This window comes from Vulpes vulpes, chromosome 12 (genome assembly GCF_048418805.1).
Source record: "Vulpes vulpes isolate BD-2025 chromosome 12, VulVul3, whole genome shotgun sequence".
Taxonomy (NCBI): Eukaryota; Metazoa; Chordata; class Mammalia; order Carnivora; family Canidae; genus Vulpes; species Vulpes vulpes.
Genome location: NC_132791.1, coordinates 93,886,659 through 93,914,052, shown reverse-complemented (window position 1 = coordinate 93,914,052; position 27,394 = coordinate 93,886,659). Strand labels below are relative to the sequence as shown.

Here is a 27,394-nt window from a genome sequence, read left to right as displayed (position 1 = left end):
GCAAAAAGATAAAAGTGATGGAAGAAATCACTAAAAGTGTTTCAAGGGCATAATCAGATTTATATTTCAGAAAGATCACTCTGGGTGTATGCACAAAGTGGACCTCACCAAGTTCCTCCTTTTATTTAGTCTTTTAGAAAACTCAATTATCATTAATGGCTTTTATAAGTAAGCAGCTGTTTCTAAGATCCAAGGTATGTGAAATATTTGAAGAAAGATACTTCAAACACCGCTATATTTTAACAGAATAGACTGGGACCAATTTAAAGAAACTTTGCTTTAACGATGTATTCGATAATTTTTGAAGCAGCACATATCTTTTAATAAGATTAAAGCTAATCCACTATAGTTTTTAAAAAACTGTCTTCATGAATGTAACAGGCTATACTTGATGAACAAGATGATAATCCTGATCACAAATCAACTCATAAGATATCTGGCAGTGGTTCTTGAACTATCCAGACATTATAATCACCTGGACAGCTTTTGAAATACACTGATGCCAGAACCCACATGGTATTTTAGTTTATTGGATGTTTTGTAAAAAAAATTCAAAGGAATTCTAATAAGCAGCCACAATCACAACCATTTTAGTACAATTTATATATAGACCTCAGATGTCAAATCTCTTCTTGAACACATACTGGATCAGCCACTTTTCTGAAAATGAAAGTTCAAAATATTTTAATTTTAAGAATAACTGGGGCACAGTAATGTGGCCTGAGTGATGAGTTGATATTGTTTTAGAAACATTAGGTTATTTATTATTTTTACATTTCATGAGCCCGTGATGATTGAGCATCGGCTGAGTTTTCTGAGTTTTCTCAATTATAAGCCAAAGCAGTCTTATTTTACTTCTCTTGAGTGTATAATAACATCCTCTTCTCTTTCAAATTTAAAACTTGCCAGTGTCAGTCTGAAAAACCAGAAAATTGTTTTAATATTCATTCTGCTTAGAAACAATAGTGAAAAATAAAAACAAACTTCCCAAGATACAAATACCCACAGTGTCTTTCAATTATCTTGTGGTGAGTTAGCTGTAAAGGAACCTCGTCATATTTGGGGTGTCTTTTTTTTTAAGATCTTATTTATTTATTCATGAGAGACACAGAGAGAGAGGCAGAGACAGGCAGAGGGAGAAGCAGGCTCCATGCAGGGAGCCCGATGTGGGACTCGATCCCGGGACTCCAGGATCAGGCGCTGGGCTGAAGGCGGCCCGGGCTGCCCTGGGGTGTCTTTCTATGTAAGATTAGACCTTTTGCTTAAGCTCTAGTGATAGCCAACACAGTATAAATGAAATTGGGGGAAGGATAAGGAAACAGCATATGAGAAATAAGGATAATAAATAAGCAAAAATTTTTGCAGAATTTAAAAACACTAATTTTGGAGTGTTGTCAGCTGAATCTCATTCTAATGAGAGAGTTTAGTTGGTTCTTAATAAATGTATGTTTCATTTGGCGTGCCTTCAAAACTTTTTGTGAATAAAGCCTAAGCATTGCAAGGTCATTTTACTTAAATACCATGGACTATCTTCTGAAAATTTTGGATGTTTCTCACTGATCCTGTCACCTTCCCCCTCCCTGAAATTAAAGGGAACTCTGAGAAAGGAAGATGAAAATCTGGTTATTCAAGTAGTCAGACATTAAGCAGACTATTTTATTGAAGAAATGGTCTTAATTCATAAAAATTGCACTTTTTTTCTCTTCCTAGCAGTCAGTGAACATAAGTTTGGCAAGCCAGAGAGCAAAATAAAATATCAGTAAAGATTTACAAAATTTAAAACGCTTTTTCAACTTACTGTGCAATCTGAGAGTGGGATATCTCGAGCCTTTGGTCAGCATATTCGCTGATTTCTTCATATGAGGAATTTTTATTTTTTACTTTTATTTTAAAAAATATTTTATTCTGTTTACTTAAAAAAAAATCTCTACACAATGACATTCAATTATGTGACTCCCAGTAATTTTACACAAGGCAAAAATCTTACAGTTTGAAATCAGGAATAGAAGGAATGAAGTGTCAGAAAGTAGACAACTGTAGCATGGGGTCAACTCTAATCCACTTGTCTTCCACACAAGCAGTGGATGCATCCACTAAGGGTTAAAGTTAATGCAACTTTTAGGAGGTAAATTGCAATGTTAAGTTGGCAAGATTTCTATAATTATCCTCAAAATGAAATCCCAATACTAAGACCTGAAATTGCTGACAGTACAGGTAAAGATACACATAATGCTCTTTTCTAGGTGTCCTCTAAAAAGCTAATAGGAGCATTTTATAGGGGCACCTGGGTGGCTCAGTGGTTGAGTGTCTGCCTTCGGTTCAGGTTGTGATCCCGGAGTCCTGGGATCAAGTCCCACATTGGGCTCCTTACAGGGAGCCTGCTTCTCCCTCTGCCTATGTCTCTGCCTCTCTCCCTCTCTCATGAATAAAATCTTCAAACAAATTTTTTTAAAGGAGCATTTTGTAATGTTATGAAGTAAATAGAATCAATATAAATATGCTCCATCATTCCTCAGCTCCTTTGTAGCACCAAAATTCTATTATTTAAGTATTTGGGATAGTTTTTAAAAACAAAGATTTCTATTAAAAAATTATACCTTATTTATTAAGTTGCCTAAATGTCTTTGATATTTGTCATTTTCTTCAATGAGTCTGTTGCAGTGGTCTTCTTTTGACTCTAGAAGATTTCCCAATTTTGCAGTTGGTAAAAATACTAACCTGGAAACTGTTAACTGAAAAATACTAACCATGAAAACCATATATGGATACTGAGAACAAATAAGAACAGTGGCCTAATCTTTATTCCAAGATTTCTTAAACCAAGTTGTACCATAGGTAAATCAATAGATGCTAATCCTGGTTAGACTGCATTTAGAACAGATAGGCAGAAATTATAATTTTATAATTAGTTATAATTTTCTCCACTTTAATATTATGAAACAGCTTCGCAAATAATTTGACACTTGGTAGTGAATAAAAATATCAGCCTCAAATCTTCACTACCTTTTTTTTTTTACCCTCTTTCCATTTATAACCAATATATATAAACATATTTGATTATATTTGAAATAAAGCACTAATGTGCTTGATGATGCATAGTCAGGCTTGAAAAATATTCTCGATTTGCACAAATGATGGCAGGTTTTAAAAAAGGTTCTGCTCAATGTATGCCATGTTCTGACCTAAGATCAATGTTTATTTGCAAACAAAAAAAATTTAAAATTTTATTTCTAAAAGTGACATCTTGAATTAATGATCAGAAAATGGTATTCACAAGGTCCCTCAGCAATTACCTTCATTTTCAAATCAATTATAGAAGAAAAATGACAGAAATGTACACATTAAATACCAATGTTAAGAATGGCCATAAGTCTTCTAATGCTTTAGATATACTTATGTGTCTATAGTGAAATCCCCTAGGGGAAGCAATAGCAAAACAAATTTGCTGCAGAAATAGCAACTTTCTTATTCTTACTTATTTTTAAAATATTTTTAAATTTATTTATTTATTTATTTAGTATTTATTTATTTATTTATTTGAGAGAGTGTGTACAAACAGGGGGAGGAGCAGAGAGGACAAGCAGACATTCAGCTGAGCATAGAGCTTGATATGAGGCTGGATCTTATGACCCCCCCTTTTCTCAGGCCAAGTGTTTACTGATGAGAATTTTCCACACTCTGGATTTGTTATCATGGTGTCATAATATGTCTCTTTATCTCCTGTCAAGGTAGTTGGGTCTAGAATCCTGCCTTTGGATCCAGTTATTTTGGTGAGAAGACTTCCTAGATGTGCTGTGTATGTCTTCCTGCATCACGTCAGGGGGCACAGGTGTGCGTGCCTCACCTTTAGTGGGGTTGAGACTTGATTAGCAGGCTCAGGTGCTTGTCAGTCTGACCCATTCATTAAAAGCTGCGCCCCTAGGGGTGCCTGGGTGGCTCAGTCATTTAAGTGTCCAACTCTTGATTTCGGCTCAGGTCATGATCTCAGGGTCATGGGATTGAGCCCCACATTGAGCTCCATATCAGGCTCTGTGCAGGTGTGGAGCTTGCTTAAGATTCTCTTTCTCCCTTTCCTTCTGCCCCCCACCCCCATTCTCTCTCCCTCTAAAAAAAAAGCTTCCCCTCAGTCTTGAGTGAAGGTTTTTAGCAGCCATTATAATTGCCCCCCCTCCCAAAGATGCATCTTCTCTTCTGCTTTTAATAGCTTACCTTTTCAGTGAAGAGCTCTCCCTCCCTCATCAACTATTTGGTTTCTCTGAGATACAGTTTGTACAAGTGGCCTGCAGCACATTTAAAAAATGATATAGTGTCCCTGACATGCTTGCAGGTGTGTCCTTTTTCTCATTCCAGCTTCTGGGAAGATGGAGGTCCACTTGCATCATCTTTTATGTCCGAAGCACAGAATGTACTCATGAACAATAGAATCTACAGCTCTCCTCTCAACCTCCCTGTGCTCAAATTTTACTAGTCTTCAAAGTCCAGCTGCCATTCCCTTCACAAGGTGTCCCATGACTCCCCTCCTTGGACAGTATCTGTTCCTCCTCTGAACTTAACATTAGACAGACACTGCCTGTGTTAGACACTGGTCACTGTATCGTTTTCTAAGAAACTTCCCCTTTATCCCTCATGAATATTTATGTATTTTATCTTCTTTTCTAGGGTTCTTGGAAGCAGAGATCATGTTTGATTTGGCTTTCTGTCTCCAGAGTGACTAGCATTTTTATTTTGAGACTTTCGTGAGAAGTCAATAATTACTTATTAAATTTAAAAAATTAATGAATTACAAGAAACTTGTGAGCCCTCACCACGTTGGACTTTTTCTTCCCTCTCAAAGATGGTTGGTCATGCTATGAGTTTATTGCAGAATGCCAATGTTTAATAATTTAGAAATATGATAGACTTTTCTCATTAACCACTATTAAAAATAATCACCTTTTCGCTATTAGAGGGATCCAGTTGGACTGTAACTCTGTATCTAGATACCAAGATCACATTTTAATTTACTTGTAACATATATTTCCTATTTCATCTGTCTTTATTTTTCTTCCAGCTTTATTGAGATATAACTGACATATAACTCTGTAAGTTAAGGTGAACGGCATGCTGATTGGACACTTTTTTATATTGCCAAATTATCACCAATGCAGCATTAGCTGACAGCTCCATTAAGTGACATAATTACCATCTCTTTTATGTGGTGATGCCTTCACCTTTAGATGGTATCTAAAGTGGACAATTTCCCAAAGTACTCCTTAATCATAGTGTTATAAACAGCTATTGATACATTGATATTAAGAATGATGGTAGTAGGGCGCCTGGCTGGCTCAGCCGGAAGAGCATGTGATTCTTGATCTCAGGATTGTGAGTTCAAGCTCTGGGTTGGGTGTAGAGATTACTAAAAAAAAATAAATAAAACTTAAGAAAACAGAATGGTGGGACACCTGAGTGGCTCAGCCATTGGGCGTCTCCCTTCAGCTCAGGGCGTGATCCTGGAGTTCTGGGATTGAGTCCCACGTCAGTTCCCAGCAGGGAGCCTGCTTCTTCCTCTGCCTATGTCTCTGCCTCTCTCTGTGTGTATCTCTCATGAATAAATAAATAAAATCTTTTAAAAAAAGAAAACAGGATGGTGATAGCATATACAAAAATACAAATGTGTTTCAATCACTGTGAAAAACAGCACATATTTTTTATTTCTGCATTTTGAAAGAAATAAATATTAGTCTAAACAGCAATCAGATAGGACAATATGTAAAATATCAAAACCTGCAAATGCAAAGTATAGAACTTAAACTCTACACATAATAGTTGAATAATACTGCTACAGTGCCAGTGTGTGACCATTTTAACGAACACATTATTTGAAGGTTGATATTCTTAAACTTGTTAATAAAATGGTGCTATGGATAAAAATGTTAGCAAGGCAATAAAAGGTCTTTCTTACTAAGAAATCAAGATCTTCATTCAGATTGTGGTACTTAATCAGCGTGGCTCCCAATAAGATAGGTATCTCTAACATTCTTGGCTTCATCTGAATCAAAGCCTATAACCTGAGATTAAATATATACTTGTGTTTGCTTCCAGTACTTTCACATTCCTTGGAAAATCTGATAATAAATACTTTATAAGTTTAGTAATCAAAGAGATCTTCAGTGGTTAGAATAATAGAAGTGTAGAACTTAGAGCTAGAAGGATTTCAACAAACTTACCAAAAGAACACAAATATCTGAAATTCTATTGTTGTATGTTAAACAGTACACAGTAAACATTAAACTCACCTCAATAATCTGATCTTGAAATGCTTTTTCTTTTGCAATTAACTCTCTAAAAGCTGTGATTTTGGCTCTATGTTTCAGTACCTAAGGAAAAAAGCATTTTATATTTCAAAAAAGAAAAGGAGAAGAAATAAAACTACATTCAAATAACATTTATAATAAAATCATCAAACCATGCACCATCCACTCCCCAGTCTCCAAACATCAACTGTTTCTACAGCTCTTGTACAGAAAAGAGTTCACACAGCAGATCTGAGGCTGCTTCCCTAAGAAGGCCTGCTAGTCATGCTGCCCCCTGACTGCCATGTGGGAACCTGGATTGCAGAAGGATTTTCATCATTCTAAAATATAAATGGCTCATTGTGCCTACCCTATTTGTACAAAGCGTGCAGCTTATACTGAATGCCTCTTTCCTTCTGGAGGGTTCAGAGTTTTAGTACGTGCTAGGCAGACATGACTAGGCGAGCAGCCCCCAGTAAAAACTCTGGGTGCTGGGACTATAATGAGACCCTGACACAAATTTCACACATAGTGTCAGAGCTCATTGCTAGGAAAATGAAGTGCTTCTTCTGTGACTCCACACAAGAGAACTCTTGGCAGTCTGACTCTGGTTTCCTCTGGACTTTGCCCCAAGCACTTTTTCCCTGTGCTGACTTTGCTGTGTAGCCTCTCACTGTACCACCATATGCTCAATCCTATGGGTCCTACCTAGCACACCACAGAACCTGAGGGTGGGCTTGGGGTCTCTGGAAGCTTATCCCAATATTTAATTGTTTTTACAGTCAGGCTATCAGAATTCTTCCGTAAAGGAATAAAAAAAAAAAAAAAAAAAACCTACCCTAGATTTAATTTATAATCATTTCTTATATATTCCTTCAGTATAATAACAATAAATCTTAATATTTAAGATTCAAACTTCTCCAAAAATCAGTGAGGTAAAGTGTGATGCACAGAATTATTTTTTTTATAAACAATGCAAAGCTCAATCTCACAACCCTGAGATCATGACCTGACCCAAAATCAAGAGTTAGACACTTAACTGACAGAGCCTCCCAGGTGCCCCAACAATTTCCAATATTAAAAAAAAAAATAGAAAAAAACTTTAATGAACCTCCAGTAATTATCACTCAGCTTTGACTATTGACAGTAGTGGCCAATTTTGTATCATTTACACCCCCAACTATGTCCTCCTCCCTCCAGTCCCCTTTCACAGAGTCTAATCACAGATACATCATTTCACTTGCCAATAATTCAGTAAATTTACCAAAACACCACAAATATCCGAAACTTTTGTATTGTATTCAGTGGGGCTTATTTTTGAAAGCTGGTTTAGGAAATGGAGGACAGAAGTTTTTCTTCATATCCATTATTCCCTGATCAGGTTAGCTAGGAGACAGAGGCTTCCCAGAATACCTGCAATAAATCTTCTATCCACCTCAGTTCGGAGAAGTAATTTCCTGACAGCATAAGACCGAATTTGTTCCTACAATCCAAGATCCCATATTTGAGTAGGTTTTTATTCTGTTACCTGATACACTTGCCACTTCTATATTCCTCTCACATTAAAACTGGCGCAAGTTAACATCCTGTTACCACCTTCCCCATTTCACTGATTCTCTTGATTTATCACTCCATCTCTGTACCACTACTACACTAAGCAAAGAACAATTGAAGAAATTCCAGGAATGCCTTCCTGTACCCAGTGCTATTTGAGAAAGAAAATGGTCAGTTTTCAATGTATCCACTATTCCAAGTGCTAAAGTCTGAAGTCACTATCAAGATGTCAAAATACACTATTCTTCAGGTATCAGTAGAGCCAGGCAAAACTGGAAAAAATAATTATACCATATTTTTAGTAGATGAACAGTATTTTCTAATACAAATTTAAATTATAAAACAAGTCAAATTACTGAATAATATACCTCTTTGGTGAGGGCCATAACAAAACTAATCTGGTCCCCCCTCCAAATTTTTTCCCTTAAGTATTTATTTATTTTTGCGGGGGAGAGAATGAGTGAGAAGGGCAGAGGGAGAGGAAGAGGGAATCTCAAGTGGACTCCACGCCAATCAAGGAGCATGATGCAGAGTTCAATTTCATGACACTGAAATCATGACCTGAGCCGAAACCAAGAGTAGGACACTTAACCAACTGTGCCACCCAGGCCCCCTCAAAAACCAATGCTTAAAAAAAATCCAAATTTGGAGACTTTCTTTATATTTTTGTATTACCTTTTTCTTTGACTTTTTTTCAGAAAAAATAAACAATTTTTAGAAAAAGAATAAACACAGTACCTCTTTATCTAAACTTTCCTTTTTAAGATACAAGTGCTTCAATTTTTGTAGCATTATATCACTAACTTTCTTGCTCTCTTTGAAATATTCAGCATCAGGAATGGTGATGTCCTAAGAATAACAGTTTGAGAAGTTATATTAAAAAGTTTTCCCTAAAGCTAAAGGAGGACAGAAAAAAACACACAAAAAATTCCAGAACAAGTGACCAAACCAAAAGAGATAAAATATTGGACTCAATTCTTCAATTACTCATAAGATATCTAGTAAACGGTTAGTGTGGAAAGAATTCTTACAGATTCACCCTTGCATATAAGTTGTTTTTGGTACCAATTAAATGATCACTGGGAAGTTAATCTTCACCTCCAATAACAATACATGCTTAGGCATTCACACGTACATCCTGTTAGCCTGGCCTAATCAGCTTACAAATCCAAATTTCAGCCAAATTGCTGTGTCTGACACTAGGGTAATCAGATATCCTCAATAATATTGAAACTCTAGATATTTAAAGGTGCCTAGAATGAAGGTATTTGCATGTATAACCTCAAAATCAAAAATATGTGCATGAGCTGGACTGCCTGAGTTAGTATCTAAGTTCTGCTGCTTAATACAATGTGAGACAAAGGACAAGAAACTTGACTCTTCTAAGCCTCAGTTTATTTTTCCATGATTTGATTTGGTCCGATCTGATCTTATTTTTCCCATTTGAAAAAAAAGCATGATAATATAAAGAATGGTATAAGGATTGGTGAGATAACCCATGAAAAATAGCGACAAACTTAAGACTTCAAGGACAGGTTGTGAAGTCAATAAATAATTTGTTGAGTGCCAATTAAGGGCTTAACCTGTATTAGGTACAGGGCATATGAAGCAACAAGTTTCTGATGTTGAAGGCTTCTTTTTTTTTTTAAGATTTTATTTATTCGGGATCCCTGTGTGGCGCAGCGGTTTAGCTCCTGCCTTTGGCCCAGGGTGCGATCGTGGAGACCCGGGATCGAGCCCCATGTCGGGCTCCTGGTGCATGGAGCCTGCTTCTCCCTCTGCCCATGTCTCTGACTCTCTCTCTCTCTCTCTCTGTGTGTGACTATCATAAATAAATAAAAAAAATAAAAAAAAATTAAGATTTTATTTATTCATGATAGACACACAGAGAGAGGCAGAGATATAGGCAGAGGGAGAAGCAGGCTCCCCACTGGGAGCCCGATGCGGGGACTTAATCCCAGGACTCCAGGATCATGACCTGAGCCAAAGGCAGACGCTCAACCACTGAGCCACCCAGGTGCCCGATGTTGAAGGCTTCTGGTGTAGTGGGTGTGGGAGACACAGAATTAGCAAACATAATATTTGTTTGGTATGGGATGCCATCTACGGACAAGAGGGCTAGAGACACATTCCTCCTTGGGAGGTGTGGTACAGAAGCAACAGCTCGCAAATAAGGCAGAAAGAACAGCAGCTTCCAGTGATATGGGGGGAATCAAGCCTTAGGGTGAGTAAGCAAACGTCTGAAGGAACAAAATGGGATGTGAAAGTTTGTAGCTAAGAAGAGTCTGTGCCACATTCAGACTCACACACCGAAAAACAAAACTTCAGGTGGATGTAGTCTGTGGGCCACCACTTTGTGATCTCCCCATAAAATGCTCAGGTCCATTTCTAGCACTAAAAAAATGCTAGCGTTCAACAAACTTAGCTGAAACAAAATAGATATAAGGGTTGTGTTGGATCAGGACCATCACAGACCATGCCCCTCAATTTTGGGTGAGATGACTGCACTTAAAATCCAAGATATGGACATTAACAGAAGAGGAAGAAACATAGCCAGCTCATTTGAGATACTATCAAATGCCAGTCCTGTAATATGGTCTCTCATTATAGCAGTGCTCGTTACCTCCCAGGGCAGCGGCAAGTGTCATTTCCCCTACTCACGAAGAGGAAGCTAAGGCTGACAAGGCACACAAGCCAAGAGCTGGTGAAGTCAGGATTCAAACTCACCTGACACCAATTTTGTTCTTCATCCCACCAGTGTACCCAACTCCCTACTGCTCTCCCTCTATCCAAAAGCTAAATTTTAGATTGGGTCAATGGCTCACTGATGGGAACACTCACCCATCACCAGGGGATTACCACTCTGATAGAGGTTCCAGGTCACGGAAGAAGTACTAAGTGAAGGGTTTTTGTCTGATACCCTTATTTTTTATCTAATTTGGTTATCTTATTGGAGACTTGTGGGAATTAGGTATTGAAGAAAGATAAAAAAGCAGTAGGAAGAAGGAAAAGCTGAATGCTTGGCTTAAGGGTCTATATTTTGTCTTCCATTTTTTTCTCCCATAACTTAACTCTCTGTGGCTTTAGACTGCCTCTTCTGTTTTGTTCAATCTTGATATTTCTCTCTCTCCCAACAGAAATACAATTTTTAAAAATTACCTGGCATGTGGTGGTCTCTCTACCACTAGAGCCAGAAGATTTTGAATTTTGGAGATCAGCTGAGAACTTATTTTCTTGTCTAGGGGATTTAGGCTCTCTTCTTCACCAGGTGAGGAATTCAGGACCAAATCAGAATGCACCATCTTTTGGACACCTGGGTGGCTTAGCAGTTAAGCATCTGCCCCTGACTCAGGGCATGATCCTGGGGTCCCAGGATCGAGTCCCATATCAGGCTCCCTGCATGGAGCCTGCTTCTCCCTCTGCTTGTGCCTCTGCCTCTCTGTGTCTCTCATGAATAAATAAAATTAAAAAAAAAAAGAATGCACCACCTTTACATCCTATGTGTACACAATTCAGACACGTCATGATAAAGACAAAGAGTCTGGATTGCTTTTTAAGTAAAATCTTGAATTTTTTAAAAAATATTTTATTTATTTATTTGAGAGACAGAGAGTGCAAGCTAGAATGGGGGCTTAGGGCAGAGGGAGAGTGAGAAGCAGGCTTCCAGCTGAGCAGGGAGCCAGACTCAGGGCTCGATCCCAGGACCTGGGATCATAACCTGAGCCAAAGTCAGATGCTTAACTGATTAAGCCACTCAGCCCAAGCAATATGCTGAATTAAATATCACTCTTAGGGGTGCTTGTCATCTCTGCTTAGGGTAGTGGTTCTGCTTAGGGTAGGTGTGACCCTTGGCCCAGCAGCATTGTGAGAGACTTTGGCTCTTATTAGAAATGCACATTCTCGGGCCCCAAGGCACACCTACTGAATCAGAAAAGTGGAGGTGGGCCCCAGGAATCTGCCTTTTCACAGCTAAGTCTCATAAATGCTAAAGTTTGAGAACCACTGGGTTAGATCATCCTAACTTATTCCTGGAGAAAAGATTATAAAGAGAATTTTTTAAACATAGAACAATATTTTCCTGAGAATCATTAAAAAATAATAGAACTGCTTACTTGCAAACAATACTTGTGCTCATTATGGATTCCTCAAAGTCCACTAAGGACATCCTCAAGGTAATATAATCAGCTCAAGTTGTTATAAAAGTTTTAAAATAAACACATTTTTTTAGTTCAGATTAGCCTTCTAAGTAGTCAGAATTAATAAGGTTGTACTATAAATATTTTAAGACAGGCCTGCAAAACTGAAATAGATGTGCGCTGGCTTGTGAAAATGATCACTTCCAGGACATGCTTCCAGGTTCCATGCCAAAAAAGCCATTTGAACTGCAGAGAATACAAAATTACAACCTCTCCAGACATATTGAGATGAGGCTCTCATGCTGTTTTTAACAGATGTTAACTTAGACTTAGTGTGGTGATCATTTTGCAACATATGCAAATAGCAAATCATGTAGCATACCCGAAACCAATGTTACATGTCAATTACATCTCAATAAAAAAGTTTATAATTTCACAAAATTAGTATGTGATATAGGTTTGTCTGACCTTGTAAACCAATATGTAATTGCATTATTTAGTTCTATTGTTAGGCAGATGTGGCATGAATACATGGAGATCTCCACCCAGAAGATCCTTCATCCTCAGGGAAGCTTCAGATGATTGGTCACAGGTACCCAGAAGTTCCCACATTAATTTTCACCTCTACCAAGTCACAAGAGCTCAGAAATGGCTCTTCTGCAATGTGAGTACCTAAGAACTAGAGGAACTTCTCCAAACCTGTGGTACATTTTCCATTCTCTCTCTCTCTCTCTCTCTCTCTCTCTCGTTAGTAATTCTTTCTGCCAACAAATATGAGCACGGTGTCTAAATGTGCATCAATAGATTGTGGGCAAGTTGGAAAATTGTGAAATTCAGCATTGGAGAACCTGATGGATACCTTTGTGCCATCCGCCTCCACTGCTTCCCCGGGGTGTTCCTGTAACTGCACTGTCTCAAACTGAGGGGCATCACTTTGCACCTGCACCTGCTGCCGAAGCCTTGCGATTTCCTGCTGCACATCCTGGACCTGCTGCTGGAGTTGAGTGTTCTTTGCCTTCTCATTTTCTGATACGAACTGCAAATGACTAACCTGAGCGAGAAGCTTCTCGAGCCTCAATTTCAGGCTCTGCCTTTCTTCCAGGTTTTCCTTCTTGTGCTTCTGAAGTTCCTCCTGTAAAGATAGGAACTCTTGTTCGAGGGTCTTTTTCTCTCTTTTCAAGTCCAGAGCGGAGGTGGTAGCCTTTTCCAGCTCTCCCTTCAGTTGCTGCAGCCTCTCAACCTCTTCTTCTTTCTCGGTGATGGTTCTGTTCATCTGTAGGCACAGGCTGACGGTTTTGTCTCTCTGTTGCACTGCCGTCATGTACTTCTCCTGTAGGTGAACAAAATTGGCCTTGATCCTCTTAAGCTCCAGCTGCAAGATCTCCTTTTCATTCTTCACTTCCTGAAGACGATTTTGGGTGTGAGTTAAGACCTTGTGCAAATTCTGCAGTGTCTTGTTGGTGTCGCTCTTCTCCAGCATCATTCTGTATTTGTCCTCAATTAATTCCTCCACCTTGGCCTTCAGCTCATTTATGATATCCACGAACACCTGCTGTTTGGTATCCTGCATCTGTAACTCCTCCACCTTCCTCTCTAGATATTTGTTGCTACTCTGCAGGTCTTGGATCTGGCTTTGCTGCTTTCTATTAGTATGCTCTAATTTCCCCAAGACTTCGCAAGCCATCTCCTCTTCCAGAGATTGTGAGCTTTCCAATTCCTGCTCTGTGTCAGGCATCTTGCCATCACCCAGAGGTGCTCCACCGCTCCAAGGAATGCCTGCAGGAAACCAAGGTGAGGCAATCCTTGGACTGGCCAGGCCCTCCAGGGCAGCTTCCTTTTGGCAACAGACTGGCATGTCAGGAACATCCTCAAAGCTCTGTACTCCTTTTGAAGACACTACAATCTGTAAAGTAGAGTACGTAAGTGTGAAAAAGAGTGTAAAGATCATGAGTTTTATTTATTTTATTTTTTGTATATGTTTTTATTGGAGTTTGGTTTGCCAATTTATAGCATAACACCCAGTGCTCATCCCGTCAAGATCATGAGTTTTAAAGTCAGATAGAGTTTGCTTGAATCCTGGATTCCTAGTGTGGTTTCCTCAGCATAAAAGAGCAATGATAATATCTCCTTCCAATAATAATAACTTCGTTTTTTTTTATTTTTTAGATTTATTTATTCATGAAAGATGGAGAGGTGGGGACACATGCAGAGGGAGAAGCAGGCTCCCCGTGTGGAGCCTGATGTGGGACTTGATCCCAGGACCCCGGGATCATGACCTGAGCCAAAGGCAGACGCTGAACCACTGAGCCACTCGGGTGCCCAATAATAATACCTTTTTAATGAACATACTTACATAGGAACTGCTAAGTATATACATAGCACTGAATGGCACAGCAGATCACAAACAGTATATATATATATATATATATATATATATATATATATATGTAGATGTATCACATTTACTTTTACAAAAGAAAAACTCAGCTTTAATACTCTCACCACTTTCTATGACACAAACGTTTCTGAACTCATGTGAGGTACTTTCTTTGACTTCAAATGAATTACGACAAATTTTTCAATTACTCTACAGTCTGTGAGGACTCTTGAACGAAGACTTCTGTTATTGCTCATTAAGCCATTATCTCACAGCTATGACTCCTGTGAGTGTAAGAATATCAGATGGCCATGCCTCGTGATTGACTTTCTGCCCACAATACAGGTTTGGGGGGCTTTTTAAAAGGATAATAAGTTGTAGCAAGAAAATGCTGAAATGAGTAGGACATTTAAAACTCTGTAAAATATATCTGCAGGGGTGGGCTGTATCACTTTCTAGAATTTAGAGACAGTGGACTCCTATGTTTTAATGGTTCACCATTACTCTGGGATAAAGACAACTATTCCTACTGAGGCCTATCCCTCCTGATGTCTAGTCTTGATGCCTGACCCATGTTACCTGTTCATCTACATCAACTGTCTGCTGCCTTTGATCCAGCAACACTGGGCTTCTGTCAGGTCCTACTGGGTGTCATGCTCCCTGAAGCCACAGGGTTCTTACATGTGTTACTGCTGCATGGAATGCTCTCCCACCCAAAGTTACTTTAGTAACTCCTAGCTCATCCTTCAGAGCTCAGCTCAATATCCTCTACTTCACGAACGGTAGTATTTGCATCATTTTATTCACAGCACTTATCATACTTTTGTTTATAGTTTATACATAATATTATATAACATATATAACTTAAACATACACTTTATATGTAACTACTCACCATATTTGAAAGTCTACATTTGTGTGATTATTTAATGTGAGTTTCCTCTACTACGGTGTTACTATCATGAAGACAAAGACCTATATCTTTTTTTTATAGCCAACACATAGTGCAGGGCCTCCACATAATAAATTCCTGAAAATATTTTTTTTTTTAAATTTTATTTATTTATCCATGAGAGACAGAGAGACAGAGAGAGAGACAGAGAGAGAGAGCGCACCAGAGACACAGGCAGAGGGAGAAGCAGGTTCCATGCAGGGAGCCCAATGTGGGACTCGATCCCGGGTCTCCAGGATCAGGCCCTGGGCTGAAGGCAGCGCTAAACTGCTGAGCCACCCAGGCTGCCCTGAAAATATTTATTGACTGAATAAATTGCTAAATGCAGTGGACACAGGAAGGAGGAATCTGAAGAAACGTTAAACATTTTTTTAAAACGTCATTTTCCTGAATCAACAGAGGAAATAAAGTTCTTTTTAAAATGCTGCTTCCAAATAAATGAACAGAAAGCTGCTTACACTTGCAAATGAAACATAATATCATAGTTTTTCTCATCAGACTTACAAATAAAAAGGTACTATTTTTGCTATTCTTGGATTATACCTATTTGCCCATACTAATTCTTAAAATTGTTACTTTAAAAAAATTTTTAGAGTACACAGAGTTTATACTATAGGCATCTTCATTGTTCTTAGGATACTACATGTGTGCCCAGAAAGATAAGTCAAAAGACAAATTAAAATGTTCACTTTGGTAAACTAATATTTTGTGCTTGTCAATAGAAATCCTTCAATAGAAGGCACCTGGGTGGCTCAGTGGTTGAGCGTCTGCCTTTGGCTCAGGGCGTGATCCCAGGGTCCTGGGATCAAGTCCTACATCAGGCTCCCCACAGGAAGTCTTTTTCTCCCTCTGCCTATGTCTCTGTCTCTCTGTTTCTCATGAATAAATAAAATCTTTTAAAAAATAAATCCCTTGATAGAAAAATTTTAAGATTTTCTTGTCAAATAATCTAATCTCTCTCCTTCTTCTCAATCTTTTCCTTACTGTAAACTCTGAGTTCCAGCCAATTGGATTCACCAAACATAAAAGCCCATAATTCAAGGTACCTTGTGGATGCTAACATATGTAAAAGGATGACAGAGCCCTGATCCTCAAAGAAATTATCATTCAGTAGAGCTAACCTTCAAGTATGGACTTAATTTCATTAGAAGAAATTTGTTTCTAAATTGATTAAGATCACAGAAGGCATTTTTGCCAGAGAAGCAATGTCCCTCGTGCTGATTAGATTATCTAGCTACTTGGAAAAGTCTCAGCTTATATACATGTTGTTGTTTTTGGAAAGCACATATTTTAACACTCTACAAACTATACCGCCCATCAAAAATCTTACCTCCTTGGGATGCCTGGGTGACTCAGTGGTTGAGCGTCCGCCTTTGGCCCGGGGCATGATCCTGGAGTCCTGGGATCGAGAACCACATCAGGCTCCCTGCATGGAGCCTGCTTCTCCCTCTGCCTGTGTCTCTGCCTCTATCTCTCTCATGAATAAATAAATCAAATCTTAAAAAAAAAAAAAATCTTACCTCCTCTGTTGTATAATTAGCTCTCAGATCAAGGAAGTTAAAGTTATTCTCGTTGTCAAAAGGTTTTTTAACATCACTGTGTACATTTTCCGTATACAAGAAGCTTTGAGGTTGACTAGGTTTGAGTGCAGCCTCTGTGGCAGCACTTTGAGCTGGTGACATTTCCGTGAATTTCAGTGTCTCTCCACTGCTATGGACCAGAGGTGGGCTTCTAGAAAGTTGTCTGACACATTCATGAGCAAGCTGCTCTTCCTTTGTGGAGGTGCTAAATTCAGTTCCCACTGAATTTTCTTCCTTAAACGAATCTTCCTTTATATTAGTGTCTTTTGGACAATTACACACATGACTTTGCATTTCTGGTTTCTCTGTGTAAGGTAAGCCTTCTGTCAGATTTTGAAATGTTATTGTTTCAGTATTAAATGCTTCTGTGAGATGAAATTTGCAAATGGGTTCAAATTGTCTGAAGAAAGAAAGGCTGGTGTCAACTGGCTGAGTTAGTAAGTTCTGTGAGTCACTTCCAGTGGTGACATCTCATTAGAAAGAGAAAGATAGAAATAAGAATTAGCTGACCATAACTTTATATGTTAAGATATTTACATGTCTGAAATAAGCTGCTGGAGTCTTTTTAAAATTATATTTATTTCGGCTTTTTTTTTTTTTTTTTTTTTTTAGTGGATTTCAGCATGACTTTGTGCTAGCCAACCAAACAGAACTTTTACATGGGGGCCAGAAGTTCTCAAATGACTGCTACAAAAAAGCTTGCTATATGTCATTCTGGCCAAACACCATTACAACAAATCCCAAGATATATTCAAAATTTTTTGTTATAATTTTTAAGTGTTTTATGTTTCCAAAAAATACAAAAGCACAATAAATAGAATAACAAACAAACATAAACTTGTTTAATCTCACAACAACCCCATGAGCTAGGCACTGTTATTCTTCCTGTTTTACAGATAAGGAACCTGAGACATAAGAGATATTAATTCACTTATTAATTGCCTTGGGTCACAGAGTGGGGTAAGCAGTGTAGCTGGGATTCTAGAATACTATTTTTCTTTTCAAAAATATAAATGCAAGTTAGTTAACATATAGTGTAGTATGTTTTGGGGTAGAATTTAGTGATTCATCACTTACATACAACATCCAGTGATTGTCCCAACAAGCACCCTACAATACTCATCACCCATTTGGCCCATCACTTATCTCCCCTCCAGCAACCTCAAGTTTGTTATCTTAAATATACAGTCTCTTATGGTTTGCCTTCCTCCCTGCTTTTATCTTATTTTTCCTTCCCTTCATGTATGTTCATCTGTTTTGTTTCTTAAGGTCCACATACGAGTGAAATCATATATTTGTCTTTCTCTGACCTATTTTGCCTAGCATAATACACTCTAGTTCCAACCACGTCATTGCAATGGCAAGATTTCATTCTTTTTGATGGCTAAGATTCCATTATTGATACACACACACACACACACATTCACATACTACATCTTTATCCATTCATCAGTTGATGGACATTTGGGCTCTTTCCATAATTTGGCTATCGTGGACATTGCTGCTATAAACATTGACGTGCATGTGCCCCTTTGAATCAGCACTTTTGTATCCTTTGGATAAATACCTAGTATAATTGCCAGGTCATAGGATAGTTCGATTTTTAACTTTTTGAGGCACTTCCATACTGTTTTCCAGAGTGGCTGCACCAGTTTGCATTCCTGCCAACAGTGTAAGAGGGTTCCCCTTTCTCTGCATCCTTTCCAACATCTGTTGTTTTCTGTGTTGCTAATTTTAGCCATCTAGAATACTATTTCTAAATGCTATGGTATGTTGTTTTTCAATAAGACACATTATCTAGACTTAATATGTTTTTAAAAATCAGAAGCAAATAGGGATGCCTGGGTGCCTCAGCAGTTTATGCCTGCCTTCAGCCCAGGACGTGATCCTGGGGTCCCAGGATGGGGTCCCACATCAGACTCTCTACATGGAGCCTGCTTCTCCCTCTGCCTGTGTCTCTGCCTCTCTCTCTCTCTCTCTCTCTCTCTCTCTCTCTCTCTGTGACTATCATAAATAAATTAATTAAAAAAATTAAAAAAAAATCAGAAGCAAATAAGGCAAGATGGAAAGAAATAAAATGTTACAAAATTAATGATGCCTCCCCTTTATTCTCTCTTTTCCTCCTCCCCAGAGATAACTACTGATGAACTGAAGCTAGTATGTATTCATTCGTCCCATCCATATTTTTCTACTTTCACTACTCATTTATGGGCCTTAAATAACATATATCAACTTCCCAGAATTTCTAATTTTGTGACCATCTTACTAATTTTTTGCAGCACCAAAAGACCAAAAGAAATACCTAAGAGTTCCATTTATTAAGTAGTTAAGCTCAACTTAAGTATTTCCTAACAAGTTTGTAGATGTTCAAAAACATACAAAAGAAAAAACATGTTTTATTTCAACCAAACTTACTACTTGGATGTACTATTGTGTACCACACATCTCAAAGCTTGAAATCAGATAAGACAACATTAACTCTCACTTTCTATTCCACATTGATTTTCATATAATACTTGCTTTTTATCATAGCAACCATCAAAAACCCAGCTTTGCAAATCATATTTTATAGAAAGGGTTGTAGTATGGTTTTACATTGAAATAGTGAACTGTCTCAAGCTAGTAGTTTGTGGGATCCAACAGATGCTATCACTGTTTCTTAAATATTTCAAAAGATCCTGCAGCACCCTGGGATATACAATATTATTTTCTGTGTTTTAAAATTTTATGTAATTAGAATCAAATTATATTTGTGACCTATATGTTACATATAAAAATATAAATGTATATCCGTATGAAAGTCTTTATTTCACTTAAAATTTTGCTTTTCAGATTTAGCCATGTAAACACATGAAGATCTAGTTCATTTTACTGAAGGATTACACTTTACTTCCTTTTTGTTAGATATTTGTTTCTAATTTTGCTATTAAAAATAACCCTTCAGGGCAGCCCGGGTGGCTCAACGGTTTAGCGCCACCTTAAGCCCAGGGTGGGATCTGGGGGACCTGGGATGGAGTCCCGTGTCGGGCTCCCTTGCATGGAGCCTGCTTCACCCTCTGCTTGTGTCTCTGCCTCTCTCTCTGCATGTGTCTCTCATGAATAAATAAATAAAATCTTTTAAAAAATAACCCTTCAGTGAACATCCTTATATACATTTCAATGTACACTAAGAATTTTTTGTTCAGGTTCTGGGTATATACCAAAGTGGAATTGCTGGACTATAGAAAACATATATCTTCAAAATTTTTAAAAAGATTATATTTATTCATGAGAAACGAGAGAGAGAGAGAGAGAGAGAGAGAGAGAGAGAGGCAGAGACACAGGCAGAGGGAGAAGCAGGCTCCATGCAGGGAGCCCGATTTGTTTTCGATCCCAGGACTCTAGGATCACGCCCTGGGCTGAAGGTGGCGCTAAACACCACTGAGCCACCCGGGCTGCCCTATATCTTCAAATTTATTAGGCATTGCAAAATTACTCTCCAAAGTGGTTGTACCAATTTGTACTTCCACCACAAGTTTCTTTGCTCTACTATAATGCACATTAAACTGATACGAACAAAATGGAATTTTATGGTCTTTTTAATAATCATGGGGATCCCTAGGTGGCGCAGTGGTTTGGTGCCTGCCTTTGGCCCAGGGCGCAATCCTGGAGACCCGGAATCAAATCCCACGTCGGGCTCCCAGTGCATGGAGCCTGCTTCTCCCTCTGCCTGTGTCTCTGCCTCCCTCTCTCTCTATCATAAATAAATAAAAATTAAAAAAAAATCATGAAGGTTTACTTTTCTGTGATCTATTAGATACTGTTTTGGCTTGAATTTTATCTCCCAAACATTCATACGTTGAAGGCTTACCACCCCCACACACATCCAGTACCTTAAAATGTGACTGTACTTGGAGATGAGGCCTTTAAAACAGGTAGTAAAGGTTAAATGAGGTCATAAAAGTGCGGCCCTAATCCAATGACTGGTGTTCTAAGACACCAGGGAGGCACAGAGAAAAGGCCATGTGCAAACACAAGAGGATTGCTATCTGGGAAGTCTCAGGATAAATCTACTCTCACACAATTTGATCTTGGACTTCCAGCTTCTAGACTGTGAAAAAAGAAATTTCCATTGTTGAAGCCATCTGCTCTTTAATATTTTGTTATGGCAGCTCTAGTAAGCTAATACATATTCTTTGCCTGTTTTTCTATTGAGTTGTATCTTTTTCTTATTGGAGTTCTTTATTTGGGGTACTAATCTTGTTAATGCATACATTGCATATATCTTAGTCTGAAATTGTTTTTTATTATCATTTGGTCATATAAAATTTTTAAAAAATTTAATATAGTCAAATGTGTTGCTTATGGTTTGTACTTCCCATGTAAAATGAAGATAAAACAACCCTTATTTAAAAAGAAAAAAAAGGGGATCCATGGTGGCTCAGTGGTTTAGCACCGGCCTTTGGTCCAGGGCCTGATCCTGGAGACCCGGGATCAAGTCCCACATCGGGCTCCCTGTATGGAGCCCGCTTCTCCCTCAGTCTCTGCCTCTCTGTGTGTGTGTCTCTCTCATGAATAAATAAATAAAATCTTTAGAAAGAAAGAAAGAGAAAAGCCCTATTTCACAGGACTGTTTTAAAAGCAACTGTACATAGAAAGTGTGCATTAGCACCTGCCCACTACTATTATTGCTCTTATCACAGGACATACACACAAAAATCTTAGTTTCTCTGTTTGCTTATTGGCAACAAAGTGATACTCACCATCTAATCCATCGTCTAGTGTGCCATAAATATCTTTGGAAAGTGTGAGTTTAGATTCATCTTCCCTTTTTACATTCTTTATTTCACTCTATATTAATAAATAAGGCATTAGCATTAATACTTCAAATATCATAAGCCTCTTCTGAATGTATATGTGCATTGCTATGTAATTTGTTAGTATTTTCTGTTGCATGAGTAGAGTGTACTTTCTAGGACCAGTCCCTTCTGTATATCTGAACTTCTTACTAAAACCATGCAAATAGAGACATGATATTAATAACATTAAGCAAGTATCTTGCTATTTTAATATTTTGTTTTTTTGATATATCAAGTCATGTTACTATAAACATGGGGATGTATGATGACATAATATCTCTGATCATCCTTTGAAGTTTGTTAAATCTGATCTAAACAACTATTAGGATAGCTGTTCTTCAAGTCTTTTTGAGGTGAAATCTGATTCTAATAGAAAGAAATCTAGTGCTTATTCTCGAAGGTCCCTTAATGTCATCTAAGATAAAAGGTTTTGGAAGTAAATTAATAGTATAAGTAAGATAGTAAAGAAAGTTTTTTGAATGAGGAAAGCATTGGTTTAATCATAAATAGTGTATCAAGTATGTGAGACCTAAATGATGCTCTAAAAAATTTGTGTCTCTTACTAAAGTCAGCTGGTTACAAACCTCAATTCAATCATGCTTTTTATAACATTGTTGCACTTATTGAAGGCACCTCCAGTAGGAGAAAAACTGAGTTATATTTTACAACAATTCGTTTTTTAGACTTCTTGCTAATTTAGGCCATTTCTACTAAGGAGATTTTAGAAGTATGAAAAATAATATACTTGGGAAATAAAATAGCATTATTCACATGTATTGATGTCATATTTACACAGACTCCACTACTTGTCATATTACCATAGCATCTCTATGATAATACCATTTTTAACTAGAATATGCCTTTTGTTCCTTCGGTCTGTAAATTCTTTGTGAAAAATAAAATAGTGAATTCCAAGAAAGAGAACCTCTTGACATAAGACATTCATTCTTCATAATTTGATACATAATGGTTAGACTCTGATTAACACTGTAATACTATAACCAAATTTTCTTTTGAAGTTAAAATATAACGTTATCATTATAAAAAGAATCTTTAACATTATTTTTAAAAAGAAAGTTAAAAAAACCACTCAAAAGTTCACTACCCAGTGAGAAGCAATGTGATCATTTTTCTACATCAACAAATACACAGTTGATCCTTGAACAACAGATTTAAACTGTGCAAGTCCACTTAAACACAGATTTTTTTATAAACATAGTACTGTAAATATATTTTACCCTCCTAAAGATTTTTTTATTAAATTATTTGACAGAGAGAGAGTGCACGCATGTGTGCACACAGGGGGAAGGGGCAGAGAGGGAGGGAGAGAAAGTCTTAAGCAGACTCCACACTGAGGGTTGAATCTGAGGGGTAGCTCCATCTCAAAACTCTGAGATCAGGACCTGAGCTGAAACTGGGTCAGATGCTTAAACAACTGTGACACTCAGGTGCCCCCTGCACTGTAATGATTTCTGTAATCCCATTTCTTTCCTCTAGCTTATTTTATTGTAAGAATACAATGTATAATAAATATAACACCCAAAATATGTGTTAATTGACTATGTTGTTTTTAAGGCTTCTGATCTTTTGTTCTGGGGGACTCAAAAGTTGTATGAAGCTTTTCAACTTCGAAGGAAGTCAGTATGCCTAAGTCCTGCATTGTTCAAGGGTCAGCTCTGAATCTGTATTACCATATTTAAGGTTTACATACCTACTGACATATGTGCAAATAATTTAAGTCCCTACTGATAAAAATTTGGGTTGCTTCTAAAGTTTATTTTTAATTTTAAATGTTACCTTTCTAAAAACTTTATTTATTTGTGTTTGGTAATCTCTACACCTATCGTGGGGCTTGTACTTAACAACTCCCAGATCAAGAATCACATGTTCCTCTGACAGAGCCAGTCAGGTACCCCCAATGTTTATTATAGTAATTCTGCACATATCTCATCTGCATACTTCCTTGAGGTACAATTAAAAATAAAATGTGTTTTCTGGTCACTGAATAGCCCTTTAGATAGGTTATGCCAATTTATGGGCTAACCCACATGAAATTGTCAACATTTCTCCATTTTTGAACTACAAAGTGTCAGTTACATATGGCACAACCTAATTAATTTCTATTATTTACATTCCTCTAAATAAATGTCAAACTTTTAGAACAGCATCCATCATGATTTCGGACAGTAAAATCTTTTATTTGGTGAGAAAGGGCACTTGGAATTTTCATTAAGATAGAAAATCATTTACATGCAGGGCTCTGTCAATGCCTTTAGGAATGATGCTTGAGGGCAGCTTGGGTGGCTCAGAGGTTTAGCACCACCTTCGGCCCAGGGCTTGATCCTGGAGACCTGGGATCGAATCCCACATCGGACTCCCGGTGCATGGAGCCTGCTTCTCCATCTGCCTGTGTCTCTGCCTCTCTCTCTCTCTCTGTGAATATCATAAATAAATAAAAATTTAAAAAAAATTAAAAAAATTTTTTAGAACATGCTCTAGATGAGATGTCCTGTCCATTGACTCTTTTCCTGCCTATGACTGAATTGTTGTGACTATGTCCCCTGGTTGCACACTTAAGACTTCACTTGGAGTCCAGGAAGGATCAGTGTTAACACTATTTGTAAAATTCTTTGTTACATTAACAGAACTAGGAAAACCAGACTCTGTTTTTCCTGTTTGAGGGTCTCCTCTGAGCCTCCACCGGAAATTCTTTTAGTGTTCTTCCTGTTTTTGAAGAAATTTTCATATGGGAGACAATGTGAAAGCTGAATACATCTGTACCTCCTAGTACTCTATAAGCAACGCTCACCTGAGGCGAATCTGAAGTGGTACTGTTGGTATCCATATACAAGGGAAAATGTGAGTGAGTTAAGTCTTGAGAAAAACTGCTGAAATTCATGGTATCTGCTTTGAACACGCCTTCTAATTTTTCATGAGAGGCATCCACTTCAAAATGCGCAGGATCTGAAGGTGATGACCAAACTTTTTAATAGTCTTTGTTTTTAACTGTTGAATTATGGAAGGTTTCTTTTAACAAAAACGTAATTTTAATGTTCATTAGTATATGCAAACAGAGGTTGTTCCTCCCATTCCCCCTCACATTCAGAAAGCAGCAACATTCATTGTCCTAAAATTTTTAAATGTCCGTTGTCAGGTTATTAGAAAAATAAAAATTTTTAGTTTGAGTATATCATGGGAACTTTGTGTAGCAGTAAATACTGATTTGGACAAAAACAAGCCAATATATGTGGCTACTATCCAATCATTCCCTAAAAGACTTGGGACCCGGATCATAAAGGGACCTCTCAGTCATTTAAGAGATATTTACAAAATATTATCAGAGGACTATCAGGTTCCACAAAATACTGTACTGATATTTACTTGATACTCTCTATTGTGTCATTACCAAATTAAATCCAACATTGTACATCAGTTTTCCCCCACTTTCCTATCCCATATTATTCTCTCAGGCATTTTGGTTTGAAAACTTGGGAGACACCTTTGGCATCCTTCTACTTCGTCAACTGGGCTACCCAGTTACCAAGTCCTGTGCATCTCTCCTTTAAAAATGACTTTCGGGAATCCCTGGGTGGCTCAGCGGTTTAGCTAGCGTCTGCCTTTGGCCCAGGTCGTGATCCTGGAGTCCCGGGATCGAGTCCCACGTCGGGCTCCCTGCATGGAGCTTGCTTCTCCCTTTGCCTGTGTCTCTGCCTCTCTCTGTGTGTCTTCCATGAATGAATAAAATCTTAAAAAAAAAATTTTCATGGGCACCTGGGTGGCTCAGTGGTTGAGCGCCTGCCTTCGGCTCAGGGTGTGATCCCAGGATCCTAGGATTGAGTCCCACATTGGGCTCCCTGCATGGAGCCTGCTTCTCCCTCTGCCTGTGTGTCTCTCATGAATAAATAAGTAAATAACCTTTAAAAATTTTTTGGTTAAAAAAAATGTTTTTCACAATCCATGCTTTCTTTCCACCTCTTACACCTTCGCACTGGCCCATGCTCTTGTGACTTCCTCAGGCCTGTCAGAGGATGGGAGAGGAAAGGATGTCCAATTGCATGGAATCCAAGTTTTTCTCCTTGACTTTCTAGGTCTCCCACAGCCTGGACCCACATTACCTATCTGGTGCATCCCTGCTCTAGTCAGATCCTGCTCCTTAACTGCTTCAGTCTGAACTGGCAAATGCTTCTCTCCATTGAGACCTTGCTATCTACCCATTCATCTATCTTTAAAATTCCTGCAATGTTGTTGCATCTAAACCTCTATCACAAGGGATGCCTGGGTGGCTCAGCGGTTGAGCATCTGCCTTCAGCCCAGGTCGTGATCCCGGGGACCCGGGATCGAGTCCCACATTGGGCTCCCTGCATGGAGCCTGCTTCTCCCTCTGCCTGTGTCTCTGCCTGTCTCTCGTGAATAAGTAAATAAAATCTTAAAAATAAAATAAAATCTCTATCACAATTCAGCACCTACTCATTTTACTGTTTTAACCTCTGCCACCCTTTCAAGGGTGTCAATATTTACACATTTTTAAAAAGTAAGTGATGTTTACACCCAACATAGGGCTTGAACTCACCACCCTGAGATCAAGTCGCATGCTCTTCCTACAGCCAGCCAGGTGCCCCACAGTATTTACAGACCCTAAGTGCATCCAGTGGAGTCCACGTGTGATTTTTCAGAACTCCTTACAGCAAACAGCAATGTTGTTCACAGAGTGACTATTGATTGAACGAACCTTGCAGTCCAAGGACTTACTTTTACTAAAACTTCTCCATCTACAGTCACTGGCCATTTGCCTGATTTTATTTTATTGAATTGCTGAATTAACGAATAATAATTGAGGCTTGATTCCCATCCCCTCCCCCTGCAAGCTACTATGTCATCACGTAAAGTATAAAAAAAAAAGCCAGTGAGTCAAGCAGGCTAGCCAGGGATTAGTGAACTTTTTAATCACCTTTTCCATCTTTCCAAACACATAAATGCTGCCTGCGCTGTGGTGAAGGGAATCTGAAAAAAATCTTTGTTTTCTAAACGCAAAACAAAAACAAAAGCAACCAACAACAACAACAAAAAAACCAAGTGCCTTATTCAACAACAACAACAAAAAAAACCAAGTGCCTTATTCCTTAAACTTTTTTTGGTCTAGAATTTCCAATCACATTTCTGGACCTTTGTTCATAGGGCACACTCTATCAACTTATTATTTATTATTTTTTTTAAGATTTCATTCATTCATTCATTTATTCATGAGAGAGGCAGAGATCCGGGCAGAGGGAGAAGCAGGCTCCCTGAGCCCGATGCGGGGCTCGATCCCGTGACCCCGGGGTCACGCCCTGAGCCCTCCAGCTGCCCCTCCAGTTCGGTTTTAAGGCGTTTTCAGTCGTATGACAAACTCTCTAAAAAAAATAAATAAATCACTTATCTTAGTTTACCCTCAAAACACGGCACCAAACTCCTTAAGTCTAACTACCACGCTCCATAGTTTCCCGGACCGCGGCAAGGACCTCGAGCCTCCCGCCTCCGCACGCCGCGGCGCGGGACGAAGAGCAACGTCACACCCGCTCCCACCCAAGGCGTTAAAAAACGGCCAGAAGTACCGGGCGCGCCGGACTCGCGCGCGTGTGACGTCACCCCGCCGCGCCAGCCAATCTCCGCAAGGCTCGCCGCCCGTCGGGCTCCCACGCCCCCTCT

General features: G+C 38.5%; 1 protein-coding gene across 1 annotated transcript; it reads right to left on the bottom strand.

Moving 5' to 3' along the window:
* Positions 1 to 1,697: 1,697 nt before the first annotated feature.
* On the bottom strand, positions 1,698 to 25,821 carry CAGE1 (cancer antigen 1). The gene is given in 14 exon segments (XM_025999230.2): positions 1,698 to 1,867; positions 2,596 to 2,698; positions 5,938 to 6,005; positions 6,007 to 6,047; positions 6,276 to 6,356; positions 8,565 to 8,675; positions 10,986 to 11,003; positions 11,006 to 11,128; positions 11,315 to 11,323; positions 12,822 to 13,865; positions 16,812 to 17,341; positions 21,614 to 21,701; positions 24,519 to 24,715; positions 25,689 to 25,821. Coding segments are annotated over 14 exon segments (2,619 nt in total). The 3' UTR covers positions 1,698 to 1,794.
* Between the last annotated feature and the right edge of the window lie 1,573 nt (positions 25,822 to 27,394).